Raw genomic sequence first — 15,678 nt, forward strand, 5'->3', positions numbered from 1 at the left:
CACTAGGAAACAATGATGTCTTATTTATTTCTTTCTGTTGGGAGGATAGATCACAAGACAGAGAACAGCAGTCCTGGTCACGCATCACGGTTTGGTTAGTTTCCACAAACGCAATGGACGGGTGGGGCGGGTCAGGCTGAGTTTCCATTCTTATGACCTTCAACTTCTTGCCATCGCCCTCCAGCAGGGCTTCAGGGTGCCCTGATGGGTCTCCAACCTGCAACAGAGCTGTGGTCTCACGCATCACTCCAACACTCATGTTCCGATCAACAGGCAGAGAAATGACGCAGAAGCTGTCCCTGCTGCCCAACCGAGGGGACCTGGGCAGAGAAGCAAAGACCACCCGCTCTCCCCACTGCCCATCCCATCTCCACAAGCTGACCCCAGCAGAACGGGAATCCCTCAGCTGTCGCCTGCCAGTGACCCAACTTCAGCATGGGAGTCTGAGCCCAGACTGAAATCTCAGAAGCAGGTTAGGTGGGAGAGGGTGGGAGGGTTCCAGAGCCCCTGGGGTTATTGCTGAGAAGATATGCAAGGGGCACGTTCCCCAGGGGTAGAGTAGAAGCCCTGGGCCTGGAATCCCTGGGTGCTCTGCAAAGGGGCAGGGCAGATGGGGGTTCCACAGTGGAGGATCCAAGAGGAAAGTGGCCATGGAAGGGCAGAGCCTGCCTGACAGCAATGCTGGGCTCCCCAGCAACTTCTTCCCATCTCCAACTGCTAAGAGACCCTCCAGGCAGACTTGGGTCAGGGTGGAACAGGGGAGTGAGGATCTTATGAAAGGACTGAGAGTCTGTCAGGAGCAAGGATAGAACATTTCCCCAGCCCAAGATAGCTGGGAGCTGGGGACTCCTGCCTGGGCACCTACTTGACCCTCATCCCTAAATCAAGAGAAGGGGTGGGGCTCTCAGGGCAAAAGCAGACTCCAGAGAGCAGGAGAGGATGGAGAGCCACAGGGAGGCAGGCAGGAACCGATGGCAACGAGGCTCAGCCCCTGCCCAGGAAAGCGAGTCTACAGTTCACGAACACAATACCAGCCACCAACAAGTAGCCACGACGACCAAGTCAACAAATGCGCGGGTGCACACACACACTAGGTGGGACCACAGGCTGCGGGTGGGGAAGCCAGGGTTAGTTGCATGATGATGTAGAGGACCAGGGTTAGCGGGCACAGGAAGGGTGCGAGGGGCACGCGAGTTCTTGGCTTCTCCTGGGGAAGGATCTGTTGTTGAAGTGGCCGGCTTTCTGAAGCATCGACATCCGCCTCTGAAGGTTGGAGCAGCTGCCTTCAGGTTGTGGAGGCTGAGAAGGGAGAGGATTTAATTGAAAACAGACCTCGGACTCCTCTCAGGGGTCCTCACCTGCTTCTTTCCCACCTCAGCACAGCCCCCTTGGTGACCGGAATTTCTGAGGTGACACTCCTTCAAAGCTCCACTTTCCAGGGGAGACAGGAGAAGCTGGAGAGGCAGGGAAAGAGGTAAGGGATTGGAGGGGCCGGAGCTCAGGGGCTGGTTCTCCCAGGGGACAGCAATCTGGTCGATGGCAAAGCAAACCACCACACTGGGACTCCCCCATTATCGCTAAAGGCCTAAGGCTTAGGAGAAAAGGGTTTTTGAGAAAGACCTGAAAGAAGGAGGAGGAGGAAGATGAGAAAGAGGAAGAAGAAGAAAAAGACGAGGAAGAGGAGGAGGAAGAAGAGGGGGAAAGAAGAAAGATGAGGAAGGGGAAGATGAGAAGGAGGAGAAAGAAGAAAAAGAAGAGGAAGAGGGGGAGGAGGAGCTGCCTCCATTCTGAGGCTGCCTCCTTTGAGACCCTCCCACCCTGTCCCACAGCCTCAGTGTGTCCAGCCAGCTGTGACAAAGAGGACAGAACCCCAAGCTCTGGGCTGGACACCTGTCTCCTGGGCTGTCCTCTCCAACCTTCCCCAGCTTAGGTGGCCATTTGCCTTCAAGAGCCCCATCTAGGATGGATGCAATGGGCCCTGCTGCGCCTGCCGAGAGCTGTCGGGAGGTGCACCAGCACTTAGAAAAGGAATCCCAAGAGCCTGCAGGAGCACCGAGTAAACCGCAGGCAGCGAGCTGTATTTCACTGTGCAGAAATCTCTTTGAACTTAACATTCAGGACAAAGTTATGTTCTTGTCTCTTATGGCCTGTTTGCATGGGGAGTGGGGAGGGCAGAAGTGAACTGACAGAAAAGGGGCTTTTTTGACCTAGTATATTCCAGGGTCTGCCAGGAAGGGACACAGATGGGACAGAGTGTGTAGCGGGATGAGTTAACCTACAGCCACAGAGACCCATGTAAAGGTCCAGCCTGTCACCTACTATCCAAGTGGCTATTTTCTGTGACCTCAGGTTTCCATCCACAAAATGGGGTTGGCCCCACATCCTGTTCACTCCTGGTGGGCTCCAGAGAGCCCATGTGTGTGGCCAGCACCCCAAAGACTGGACAGCAGTTACCAGTCACCACCCTCCCTCCCATGTCCAGCGATGAGCAATGGAAATGGACACTAAAGCAGAACAGGAAAACAGGGTCCCCAGATGTTAAGCAGTACCAGTGCTGGCATGGCGGGGGGGTGGGGTCATATAATGTTAGACCTACTTCTGAGCAAGGCTGGAAAGTTTCATAATGAAATGGTTTTTTTTTTTGTCTTTTTAAAATTTATTCTTTTTAGGGATACATGACAGTGGAGTGTATTTTGACATACTACGCATATATGGAGTATAACTGATTCTAATTAGGATCCCATTCTTGTGGTTGTACATCATAATGAACTGTTTAAAAATGGCTCTAAGGCAGTTTCTGACTCACTATTGAAAGCCATTATCTTTATGCTACTCTGATACTGGGAGCATTTCCAAGTCATGCCTGGATAGCAGCGGGGACGGTGCCCCATGAGGCTGGGTGCCCGATTCCCCATGCTCCCTGAGTGCAAGTGGGGACACCTCAGTGTCTCAGGGAGTGGACTGTCCTGTTGTCCTTTCCATACCCCTGAGAGCTCCTCGGAGCAGGAATTGTCCCCTGGAAAAGCTAGCTCAGTACTCCCTCCTGACGCCCTGCCCGGGCTCAGTGAGGACGGTGATGGGGGCAGCGGAGGACCCAGGCACAGGGCATCTCACCTTCCCACTGGAGGCTACTCCTCAGTTCTCTGCTTTCTGGGGCTCCGCTGCTGGAAAGAAAGCCAGACAGATGTGGTGAAGGACCCTCAACTGGGGGCAAACCCCTGCAGAAGCTGCTGCGCCTGTGCCCCACACGTGGGAGTCCCAGTCACACAGACTCGGTGGGATTTCCTGCTCTGCTACTTGCTGGCTAGGGGAACCTGGGCCCCTGAGCCCTGGGTCGTGAGATGTGGGTAGTGAGGCCTACCTCCTGGGGCTACGTGCACGTTACATGAGATGGCGTCTGTGCCTGATGGAAAGCAGATGCTCTGTAAATATCCACTGTCACTAGTAGCAGCCTGTCTGGAGCAGGTAAAGGAGCAATGTCACAGAGTCCTCTCCTGGCTCTAAGGGAGTTCGTCTAGAGGGCCCTCAGGGGGCCATGGGACCTGGCAATAGTCCCTCCGGGGCCACACGACACCCTCTCCTGTCCCCTCTGTTCCATCTGGGCAGGTTGTCGTGGACAGTTACCATTGGCGGTGATGAGGTTCTCCACCTGGGCTTCCTCGTCTCCTGGAGCCCTGTGACAGAAAGAGACAGCCCCGTCACAGGTCTTCAGGACAAACCCAGAGAGCATCGCCATGTTCCTTTCTGGAACAGGGCCACCTGGAATCTGTCCCCTCCAAGTCCTCTGAGCTGCTCTACATGGGGCACGTGGGTGGAGGGAAGAATGGAGACTGAAGAGTCAGAGAGAATTTGCAGGCACCCTTCAGCGTCAGTCCCAAGAAAACTAAGTACTAGGAAGGGTGGTCAAGGGTCACTGGGGGCTTAGGTGTGCCTAAGGGTTTCTGAGGTCCAGAGCCACCTTTGGCCAGTGGGGTAGATTACTGTGATGCGACTTTTTGTGGGAAGAAAGGAAGGCCCAGTATCTACGCAGCTCAAGGAGCCTCATAGAGAGGTGAGAGACAGGGACAGCGTCTGGGGTCTGTTAGAAAGGACCTGGGTCTCCGAGAGACCCTTCTCCCAAGCCCAGCTATTTCAAGGGCTCCAGACAAGGTTCCAGCACCTTCTAAACCCACCTCCCCTGACCACATATACATCAGAGGCCGAGCCTCAAGGTTTTGGCCTCTCTTTTGCCCCTAAGTCTTCTGTTAATTCTTAAATTTATATCTGTACACCCCCGTACACACGCATTCTCTGAGACAAGAGTCCAGAAGAATACCCACTGAGGTCACACACCAGGGGCCCCTCCCTGTCCCTAGTGTCATCCCAGATGGCCATGGGCATGGCGTCCTTACCGGGGCTTCTGATTGAAACTGCACTTGCACCTGCGACCTGAAAGGTAAAGAAACCATCCAAGGTCATGCTCCTGGCCTGGCCACAGCAGAGCTGCCCTGAGTCCACACGGTTGGCGGACTATGTGAACATTCCCTAGATTTGAGCAGTGCGTCCTTGAACAGCTGTATGCTGTATCCTGGGGGAAGCAGGATTCCTCTGAAGCCAAGGTTGTACATTCAACAGCTGGAGCATGGCTAGGCCACCACAGTGCACCTGACTGTGGGCCTGTAAGGGTGCTGTGCAAACCAGGCTCATGTCCCCTTGGAGCCCACTAGGGACAACACCTGTCTCCTTTCTCCTGTGACTGTCTTGCTCATGCCCAGTAGATACAGGACTGAGAAAGCCACCCTGCCTATTCTTATCTATGAATCTATATTTCCTTTCTTCATGCTTAATTGTTTTACTGAGCATTTACTATGTGACCAGCCCCATGCCCAATTACGTATTAGGTCCTGAAGATAACATGGAGCACAGAGTCGAAAAGGTCAGGGCTTTATGCTGTCCCCACCTGCTTAGCAGTCACCATAAACAAGAAATGAACTTACTTAGGATAAGAAGGATCCCAACCGAGAAGAGAACCACAGCAAACACCAATCCCCCAATCCTCAGGGTCTGGTAGTCTGCCAAAGAAACCAGGGGTGAGAGATGGAGAAGAGGAGGGCAGGAGAGCACACTGTCCCTCCCTGGCTGGGGCCGCACCTCACTCCCCCACTCCCCCACTCCCCACACCCAGGGTTGCTGTGGCTGCTCACCATAATGAAAAGGGTCCTTTTCTTTCTCCTGTTCAGCTGCTGCAAAAGTAAATGCACGTGGTCAAGACAGCTGCACATTCTGGATACCTTGCCTTAACTCACAGATCTCAGTCCCCACAAAGATTCCTGGGAACCTGACATACTGGACATGCGTGAGTGGGAGGGCCTGCTGGGGTCAGGGTCAACCTGTGGACCCAGGGCAGTGCAGCTCAGAGCCCCCGTGAGTCCTGCATTTAGACTCCTTTTTTTTTTTTTTTTCCCTTGCATCATCCCCCAAAGGCAGGACCAATCCTCTTTTGTGACAGATGAAGAAACTGAGACCAAGGAAGGACTCATGATTTGCATAAGGTCAGAACTAGTTAATTATGGTCCAGATCCTGACATGCATGTTTTTCAAGGTTCAGGCCAAAGGTCCTGAGGTGGCTTTGAGGGCTTAAAAGTAGACCCTGCTGGACCTGTGGGGGGAAGAGGTGGGCAGGATGGATGACAGTCTATGAGTATCTGTCACTCTCCCAGACTTTCCCTGCTGAGTGAAAGGACAAGCCTCTGACCAGACATGAAGAATCTGAGAGCCCTTCCACCCTCACTCATGTCCCAAAGGACCAGAATATTCCATGAGAAAGAGTTGCAGCTGCCATCTTGGCACAGCAACTCCTAGATGGTACTTACCACTGGCCAGGACTGTGGGAGCCAGCAGGCTGCAGAGAAAGATCAGCACCACCTCCATGGCGTCTGGGGACAGAGGGAGGAAGATGTTATTCCCTGGCCTGGAGAAGACCCCTCCAATCATCAGCCTGACCCAGGGCAAGTCAAATCCCCAGCTGTATTCTGAGCTCTCATGACCTAGGAGAGTTTGAGCCACCTAGGCTGATGCAGTTGACATTTATCTGACTCTTACAGAATGCTCTGCATGCATTGACTCAATTAATACAACTGAATTAGAACAATTAGCAGCCACAACAACTAGCCCATGCTGCAGGCCAAGAAGCTGAGGCTCACAGAGGTTTTGGTGACAATGAGAGTCAGGGCCGAGAGCCCAGGGAGCTGAGTAACTCCTCCGTGGCCGGCAGGGCCGATGCTGTAACACCATGAGGATTTTGGGGAGGATCTCATAGTGTGTTTATCTCCAGGGCACCCTGGGCCCTGGAGATGTGGGCCTTCCTGGTTTCGTTTCTACACCCAACACCCCTGTCCCCTGTTCAGAAATTCTTCTTTATATCAGATTAGAGGGGGTTGGTAAATCAATGTCCCTCTTGCACAGCCAGCAGGCGGGGCAGGAGACTTCCTGTTCCCTGGACTCTCTGGTAAACCTTGCCACATGGACAGCTCTTCTGACCCCTCATGACAAGTCTCCTCTGACAAGTCCAAGTCAACTCTTCCCAGAGGCCTTAGTTAGAATCTTCCCCAAAGGTGGCTTGATTGTCAAAGAGAATTTGGAGACTGGTTTTCTGACAGTCAGTGTCTTGGCTTCTCCTTCCCCAGGAGATGCACAAAGCTCTGCTCAGGGGCTCACTAAGTCAGGATGGGCCACCTGGGCAAAGAAAGAAGGCCTTTGGTCTCATCCAGGAACAGATTTCAGTAGTTACACTCCTCATTTAAACGATGGTGGTGCAGATCCAGAGAGAAGGGAAAGGAACCCGACTCAGGAAGGCCCAAGGCTGTTTGCTCTTTTCCATGTGGAGCGGGACTGGTGTTGGCCTGAACCCCAGGCTCCTGCTTGCTCTGAGCCTAGTCACACCTGACTTTCCCCAGGCCCCCCTCAAGCAGCCCCAGCTGCCCTTCGCCTCTCAGCCACCAGGGGTCAGCACAGCTACATCCTGAGCCCTGTCAAGGCCAGGGCCCTGAACCTAGGTGATTCAAAGTGTGTTTATCAAAAGAAAGTCATTTGCTTGTAAAGCTATCTTACTTCATATTTATATTTCTTTTAAAGTTTACATGATATGTTATATGTATAAAAATATCTGTAGTACACATACAATGAAACATAGTATTAAGATAAAACACCCACAAACAAGTAGCTTAAGAACAAGAATGTTGCAAATTCTGCTCCATTTACCTATATTTTCCCCCAATTCATCCCCCTGCCTCCCTCTCAGAGGTAATATCTGATATCCAAAATTGAAATAGATGTCTTTAAAATCTACCATAATGAGCAAGGATTTATAAATTTATTCCTGTGCTTCTTAACAAAATTCTAACAGGTTAAAGTTGTTTTATTATCCCATGAGTTGGGTCTTTTAAGATTATCTAGTAATTCTAATTTTTGCCATCTTCTTCCCCCCTAATTTTCTAGTACTTATTTATTTCTCTTTTCCTTTTTGTTTTTTTCCCATTTCTTTCTTTTGGATATTTTTTTTAATTCTCATTTTCTCTTGACTGGTTCAGAAACTGAACAACATATTTCTGATCTTTTAGTGGAATTTGGAATTTCACCATGTGTATTCAACTTAACAGAGATTTAGAAGTGCAAAGGTAATGGCTATAATAATTATTAGGTGTAATACCTTGAAAGTACAAAAATACAAATCACCCTTCCTGATATGTATGCGATTATTGCATACTTGAAATCCTATAAAATAGGTATTAGCACTTGTACTTCGTGAACATAGTGTTTAGATTCGCCCACTGGACTGCAGTTTTCAAGATGGCCCCAATGCCTCCTGCTATCGGATCCTTGTGCAGTTCCGCCTGCCCTGCTTCTTGGATGGACTGTGACAACAAAACATGGTAGAGGTAATGGTATGCTGCTTCCAACACCTATTAGGTTGTACAAGGCCCCCACATCTTCCCCTTCCTGCTCCTTTACCCGCTCAGATTGCTCATTCTGAGGAAAGCTGGCTGCCATCTTATGGACACTCAGACAAGCCTGTGGAGAGGCCCAAGTAGCAAAGAATTAAGGGCATCAATCCAAAGACCTGCTAGAAAAGTAGTCCTACCGTGAACTACATGAGTGAGCTTGGAAGCAGATTCTCCAGGACTCAGGCAACTGCCACACTGGCTGACAGGTGACTGCAACTTCTTTAACCTGAGCCAGAACCACCCAGCTAAGTTTCCCCTGACCCCCAGAAACTGTGAAATAACAAATGTCTTGTTATTTTAACAAGAGTTTGCAGGTAATTTGTTATGGGCCAATAGATAATCAATATAACATATTTACAATGATTTGTTTGCCATTCTTCATGAATCTCAACCATCCTCCAAACCATTTTCCTTATTCCTAAAGATCATCTTTTAGAATCTTCTTTAACAAAGACGTATTTGTTATAAAGCCTCTTTTTTCTGTATCTAGAAATGTTTTCATTTCACTGTGGTGGACAGACCCTAAGGGGATTCTCAATAATTCCAACCTGCTAACATTCAAACCATTGTGTGAATTCCTCCCCTGGAAAGCAGTGAGAGAGGAAAGGAGGAAACGCTTCTTGCCACAGAATATGGCAAAGGGAATGGGAAACCGCTCAAAGGGTGGCACTGTGTAGGAACTGGAGTCAGAAAACTTTCTTCCTCGTTAGTTTGAAAAAGTAAGCTGCCTTGCTGTGAGAGGGCCTATGGAAGGGAGCACACTGCAAGGAATTGTGGGATGTCCCTAGCAGCTGAGAGCAGCCCTTGGCCAACAGCCAGCAAGAAAACAGGGACCTCTGTCCTTCCGCCATTCAGAAAAGAATTCAGCCAGTGACATGAGGGAGGCTAGAAGCAGAACTTTCCCCAGGTGATCCTTATGAAAGGCCAAATTGCCTTTCAAGGATTCCAGGTTGATAATTTTTTTGCTGTGTACTTTGCAGATGATATTCCACTGCTTCCTGATTTCCATTATTGCTATTGAGAAGTCTGCTGTTCATTCTCATTCCTTCATAATCATGCTATCTTTTCTCGGCCTCATTTTAATTTCTTGCCTTCATTTTTGATGTTCTGGGTTTCACTAAAGTCTAAATGTCGACTTATTTCTACATTTTCGGTGTGTTTCCTATTCCTGTAGTCATCCTTTTCACCAACCAGTAAAAAATATCACACTCCTCTGGACTCTCATTGTCTTGTCTTGAGCTCTCAACTCTCCTCCATTCTACTTTCTAACACTATGATTCAGAATACGAGGCACAAAGCGGTTTGGTGGTTGTTGGAATAGCGTAGCCGTTTGGCTCAGGGGCTGCTGGTCTTCATTGGCAGTAGCTCAGCACACTGGTCAGAGAAGCTGCTTAAGACTTTGGCATTGGGTAAGAGAAAATAGCCTGGACCAAGTGGACCACTGGTAAGTCCACTGGTGGGAAACACCCCCACGCCCCACTGCCAAGAGTTGGCCAGCAAGGTTGCCAGGAAAAGTGCTCCCTCTACTGGTGGGGTGAAGAAACCTCAAGGCCACAGACCTGGGACCATGTCATGGTTACTGGAAATGAACCAACCTTCTCATCCATATGTTGCCTTTCCAGAAGCTGGCAAGAGGGATGGCTCAGGATTTCAGAAACAACCTGAAGTTTCAGAGTGCAGCTACTGGCGCCCTTCGGGAGGCTAGTGAAGCAGACCTGGTGGGTTTATTTGAGAACACTGATCTGTGTGCCATCTACACTGAAAGTACCACCATACCCAAAGATGTCCAGTTGGCTCACCAGATAACAGGAGAGAGAGTTTAGGTGAAGACCTTCAGTCATACCATCTTTCACTCAGGATGGACACAAAAAGTGACTGTTCACAGACCTCAGCAATAGGAACACTACTGCTTAGGAGTGACACGTGGCTAATGTGCAGAAGGGATGGGTGGTCTTTCTTACTTTTCATGATGCATGCTTCTGTATGTTGATGACTTGTTGGGTAGCTATTAAGGTACTAGAATTGATAAATGCGTACATGGCCTTTTGGCAGTAAAACTGGTTATGACTTAAAGAAAAGGAAATATGATTAAACAGGCTCATTCTATTTTCTTTATCACTTAATGGTTCTTTCAGTTTTCACTTCTTTGCTTCTCTGTGTTACGTGCTGGGTAACTATTTCAGATTTATTTTCCATTTTTGTTTCCCCTTTTAATTGTTTAATCTGCTGTTTAATTTAGTCATCTCATTTTCTGTTTCAATGATCATATTCTTTATGTCTAAATGTTCTATTTGTTTCTTTTAAAGTTGTTTGGTCATTTGGTTAGTCTTTATTGCCTGTTCATTTTTATGACCCCATTTTTTACTTCTTGCAACATTTCCGATATAGATATTTAATATCCTATATCTGCTCATTCCAAAATCTTAAAGCCTTGGGGGTCTAAATCATTGTTATTTCTCTGCTTTTCAAACAGTAACTTGTTGTTGTTGTTGTTGTTGTTTTTCTGTGCTCGGTAATCTTTGATTTTGAACTCATAGTTGCTAGATTTTAATCTACGGGAAACTGATATCCCTAAAATGAGATGTTTTCCTCCATCAAGAATTTGTTTTGCTTTTTTGTGGACACTAAGAGTGGCAGGTACCAACCTGAGACCATTTAGCCCCTCTCAAAGGTCCCAGGTTTAATGTAGCAATCTCAGGTGTGGCTTCCCAACCTCGCTGGGCCAATGATTATTAGTCTCCACAGTGCAATAGTGTCAACTAGCATTCATTCCAACAGCAATGTGCTTCAATTCTGTTTACACATCACATAATCCAGAGCTAGTTTTATAACATAGGTTTGTAGTTTTTTGGTTTGGGTTTGGTTTTTGGCCTTTCAGATAGTTTAGTATGTGGAAAGGTGATGGATGACTGGATATTTCCCTTCCTTCTTGTTCTGTAATAACAAATCTGAGATCAATTAATTTAGGGTGGAAAGTTCCTTCAATGATTCAGACAATCTCTGTCCTAAATTCATTTCTCAAAGTATGAAATTAAATAAGTTTTGAGCATCTGCTATGTATAAAAAATCAATGTCTATTTCTATTTCTTTCCTTCAAAAAAATTTATTTTTGGTTAAGTTACTGCTACTTCCCAAACCAAGTTCCATCTCCAAATTACATATTTAAATTACATCTGTTCCTTGTTCAGTCAGAGGGGAGACTAGACCCCGGGCCTAGAGAGTGGAACTAAACAGTAGAATCCTTCCAATCCCGGGGACCTTGATGTGAATATTGCATCTGAAATGCTATGGCTGGACTCCCAGCTCTAGCCAGCACAGGGATTATTAGACAGGTAGGATCAGTACCTCTTCCTGGAGGAGGAAAGGCACATGTCAAGGAGTCCAGTCTATTAGGCACAGTATAATGGCTCAGGACTCTGCTGTGCCTCCCCCTCAGCCCCCAAATTCACCTCCACAGATGCTCAGGTTCAAGTCAATTCCACAGTCACTGAATTCCTAGAAGGGTTACACTATTCTGGGCCTGTAGGGGACACAAAGGTGAATGAGATTCAGCCTTGGCTACCGAAAAGAGGCAGGGTTCAGCAACAAAGGCTCTGACCCATCAGCAAACACAAGAACTTCCCAAGAGGTCGAGACCACATGCAGCTACAGTCCAACGGACAGGGAGAAGGAAAGAAGAGAGAACGATGAGGAACCTGGGAAGTTTCCATGGGGAGTTGACCTTTCTGTTTGCTCTTGAGAGCGGCATAGGGACTTTGATAGACATGGGTTAAGGAAACAAGAAAAGGAAGGGCACCCTGGCAGAGCAAAGGGCATGGACAGAGGCAGAGGGAGGGGAAGTGGAAAGCAGTGATGACAAATAATACTCAGGTCAAGTTCAGTTCAAAGTGAACCTCAAGGCACGTCACTGCCTAAAGGGGCTTCCCCAGAGGCTCTTCAACAGGAGAGGGTTCCACCCCTGGTAAGGCTGCATGGCACAAGAGGGGGCTGTGGCCGCAGCCCACTAAGTGTTTGCCATTTCTAGTGAAAGACTCCTTCCAAGTCAGTGGGCCAGCTTGCGTCAAGCACGGCTGATGGGTTGGAGAGACTCCTGAGAAGACGGCTGGAATCAGATGGTGGAGAATCGCCAATGCCAAGCTCAAGAGTTAAGACCTATCTTTGTGCTCTGAAGAAAACATTTCTGATCAAGTTACAGTGTGCTGAAAGAAACAGTCACAGATTTGAACAGAGACCTATGCTCCACCCCAGGCTGCTGCTGGGGCTTAGGCTACACCAGCCACCCCCCAGCACTGGTCTCCTCTGGGTGCCTCCTGGCCCCTAAACCCATTTTGAAAGATCTCATCAGTGATAAGGCTGGCACTGGTCCAGAGTGGTGCGGCCAAGTACACGTATAGAACCTCCGGGGGAACAGAGTGCCTTTGTCTCACAGCTGAACCAAGAAACTCTATCTCGGCTTCCCCTCCCTCCCTCCCCAGCAGGCCCCCACCCCAGCTCCCACACATTGCTTTCTCCCTCCTTCCAGGGAGGAAGCTGGGCAGTGGGGAGGGCGGAGGTGGGGAGCTTAAGAGGTGGTGGGAGTGACATCATTTCCAGGCCACAGAGTTCAAGGATACAGAAGAGAGAGGGGGAGAAGTGAGGCAGAATTGGGTGGAGCTGGGAGAGGGGGTTCAGGAACATTCCATGAGTTTCCATGGGCATGTTAGGGCAAGGGCCTCCTTGTTGTGAGGCCTTGGAGCCCGCCTAGGGCCCTCAGGACCTGGCTGGCTGGGAAAGGAGGGCTGAGAAGTGGTCACTGCTGGAGCAGGGGACTCCCAGCCATTCTCCTGTTCTCCACTTCAACTCCTAGACCACTGGGACCGCTCTCTAGTTTGGAAAATGGGACCAATCCCAGGGTTTCCTCCACAGCACACTGTGAGGAAGAATTGGGCCTGCGCTCATGTTTCTTCCTCCATGCCATCGCGCATCTGCCCTGGGAAGCCGCTGAGACGTGGGGCAGCAGCAAGGCTTCCACGTTGATTCCCCTCTCCAGTCCCCTGCCATCTGCACGGTGGCCTGCTGCATGTGTGGGAGATGGCAATCAGAAACGCTTCTCCACAGATTATCTTTCCATACTGAGTCACATAATTTCACTTAATTGCTGGGTAAAAGCTGCTTGGAAAGAGAAGACACTGGCCGATGATATATCAACATGCTATATTATTTCCGATTCCACGCAGCAGCGAGGTAGATCAGAATACCCTATTCTATTGTGAAAATAACTCAGAAACAATCTCCCTGTAAAAGGCAGAGGCTCCAAACTACAGTGAAACTTCATTATCCCATCCTCACATGCCCCCTCCCCTGGGCGGGCCTCACTTGCCCTCCCTTCTTTCGGGCCTGCTTGGCCTCCTACAGCTCAGCCCATGGACGACATGTCCTGGGATCAATGTGGCCTCAGTCCTGGTGAGATGCCCCAAAGAGAGATGTAAGGGCTCTCTTCAGACAGTGCGGACCCAAAGGGACCCTTTCATGGGGTCACAGAATGCCTGTGCCCCCTAGCTCAGGTTAGCAGGGGACATGCTTTGGCCTATGATATCTGTGCATCTTAGCAATAAAGACCCTGTTAAAAGATTTGACTGTGTATAAATAGACTCTAACCAAGATGTGAGTTTTCCAAAAGGCCCAAAGAAAGAAAATGTACCTGATTTATCCAGCCAGTCAGGGGCAGGGCCTGGCTCAGAACACTCGCCCCCAGTCCTGTCTGCTGCTTTGATGTGCTGAGGTCTGGAGGCGGCAGACCAGGGCTGGCCGGGCGGTAGGGGAAGGCCCAGCAATGCTGGAGGTCACTCCAGAGCCAGGTTAGAAGACAAAGCCCTGCAGGAACGAGCAAGCATGGCCAAGGCAAAGAGGGGCAGGAAGGAAACAATGGACAGGCTCCTTTGACCCGAAGGTGACCTTGGATTAGAGACACAAGGGGGCAGTGCAGGCTTTGGGGCAGGGAGAGAGGGTATCATGCCTAGAAGACAGAGCTCCTAGGTCCTCTGCTTCTTCACAAGGACCTAGAAAGCAAGGCTGGGAGGCCTTAAAAGCCCTTGAGTCCTTGTCTCGGAAAAATTTTGCTTAACACAGAAGGATGAGACCAGCCTCCCGCTATGTTCTTCCCAGCGAGACTTCCTAATGTCTTAGGAGTAGAGCTTCTGCCTCTCTCCCAGTACGTCTGACCAGTCTCTCTGTGACAGCCCTTAGTCCAGGGCTTCTCTGTTGGCATCATCAGCCTGGCCTCACACTATTCACATCCACGCTACAAACAGCCACCTGCAGCGGGCTCACCCACGCTGTGCAGCTGGGAATATGGCAAAGGTCTCTCCCCATCAACCACTCGCTCCCCCGTGTGAGAGAATGAGGAACTGGGCTCCATGGCTTCTGGAGACCCTTTACTATCATTGAACCCATTTTACAGGGAAAGAAACTGAGGCAGAGAAAGCGAATGAGTGCTGAATTCCAGACTTGCTGCCTGCCTCCCTGTTGGTGGAGGGAGGGTGGTCTGCAGTTATAAGGGTACAGCCAGCCCGCCCCGGTCCCCAGATCACAGGGGAGGGCTCCCATCCATTCAGCGGCAATGGGTCATGATGGGCCACCTGCACTGTGGCTCTTCTGAGGACCCACTTCCCCCTTAGTAGTTGCCATGCAGCCTTTGCCCCTACCCAGCAGGCTGAGGCTGCACGACACTGCTTCTGGAGGGAGTCAGAGGAGTTCTGTAAAGTCAGCCACAGGAAGGGATGAATGGATGAATGTCACCAACCAAGCCCCCCAGGACCTCCAGCTTCATACATATTCACAAAAGAAGCTGAGGCAGGAGAATGCACAATGCAAATGAGACAGCCCACCTCAAGTGCTAACTGACATCCCCTCCCTGACTGAGCTTTTCCTCGGGAGGGTGAGTTTTCTGAGCAGATCACAGACTTCACGCAGCTGATCAGGTGAGGGTGGGAGGAGGGGATGGGCAGTGCGACTCAGCTGGTCCATTCTCCCATCCGCTTCCCAAGGCCATTATGCAAGTCTAGTGAACTGACCAAGGTGAAGGTTCTTTGTAAACTGTAAAGCACTGTGACAACATTAAGCATCATTTATGAGGGCTTACATCATGCCAAGTGCTCTTCTAAGTGGTTTACACAAATCGACTCATTCAATCATCCCAGATGATCATTCCTGTTAGACAGATGGGCAGACTGACTCCAGGAAGAATCAGTCACTTGCCTTAAGTCCCAGAGCTGGAAAGTAGCAGAGCCCTGGCCCCAGAGTCCCTGCTCTGAAGTGCCTGCCTATCTGCTGTTCAGTGGCTTTGTGGCCTTGAGCAAGTTAGTTGACCTTTCTGAGTCTTTGCTTCTGCAAATGTATGATAGAGAGAATAACACGCTTCTCGTGGACTGTGAAGATTAGACAGGAAGGCCTTTGTAGGAGCATTTATTGTTTGTCTGTCCATTGTCCTTGCTTTGGTGGCCAGCATCTCCTGCTGGAAGGGAGACTGCTCCTCTCCCACCAACCTCAGGGCTGCTGCAGGCCACTATTTGCATCCCCTCCTGGTAGCTAAAAGGAATGGACAAGGGACTTCATTGCCCCCCATCTGGGGTCGTCACACTGAAACCTCAGAAGGAAGGGCCAAAGCAGCCAAGCTGAGAAATGCCAGGGCAGAGGGCTCTGTGGGAAGACCAGCTTC

The 15,678-nt window shown here is 49.7% G+C and overlaps 1 protein-coding gene across 3 annotated transcripts in view; it reads right to left on the bottom strand.

Annotated features, from left to right (window-relative positions):
* Nucleotides 1-15,678, bottom strand: part of Fxyd6 (FXYD domain containing ion transport regulator 6) — a 29,632-nt gene continuing 13,954 nt past the window's right edge. For 2 of the 3 annotated variants that reach the window (XM_047519346.1, XM_047519347.1), the window contains exons 2-8: nucleotides 5,853-5,915; nucleotides 5,184-5,222; nucleotides 4,977-5,051; nucleotides 4,392-4,428; nucleotides 3,625-3,674; nucleotides 3,115-3,164; nucleotides 1-1,299 (exon numbers count right to left, since the gene is read on the bottom strand). In XM_047519346.1, coding sequence (XP_047375302.1) covers nucleotides 3,136-3,164; nucleotides 3,625-3,674; nucleotides 4,392-4,428; nucleotides 4,977-5,051; nucleotides 5,184-5,222; nucleotides 5,853-5,910 — 288 coding nt within the window. In that variant the 5' untranslated portion in view covers nucleotides 5,911-5,915 and the 3' untranslated portion in view covers nucleotides 1-1,299; nucleotides 3,115-3,135. The remainder of the gene's footprint in view (nucleotides 1,300-3,114; nucleotides 3,165-3,624; nucleotides 3,675-4,391; nucleotides 4,429-4,976; nucleotides 5,052-5,183; nucleotides 5,223-5,852; nucleotides 5,916-15,678) is intronic. The other variant, XM_047519348.1, reaches the window with a different exon arrangement.

This window comes from Sciurus carolinensis, chromosome 11 (genome assembly GCF_902686445.1).
Source record: "Sciurus carolinensis chromosome 11, mSciCar1.2, whole genome shotgun sequence".
Classification (NCBI taxonomy): domain Eukaryota; kingdom Metazoa; phylum Chordata; class Mammalia; order Rodentia; family Sciuridae; genus Sciurus; species Sciurus carolinensis.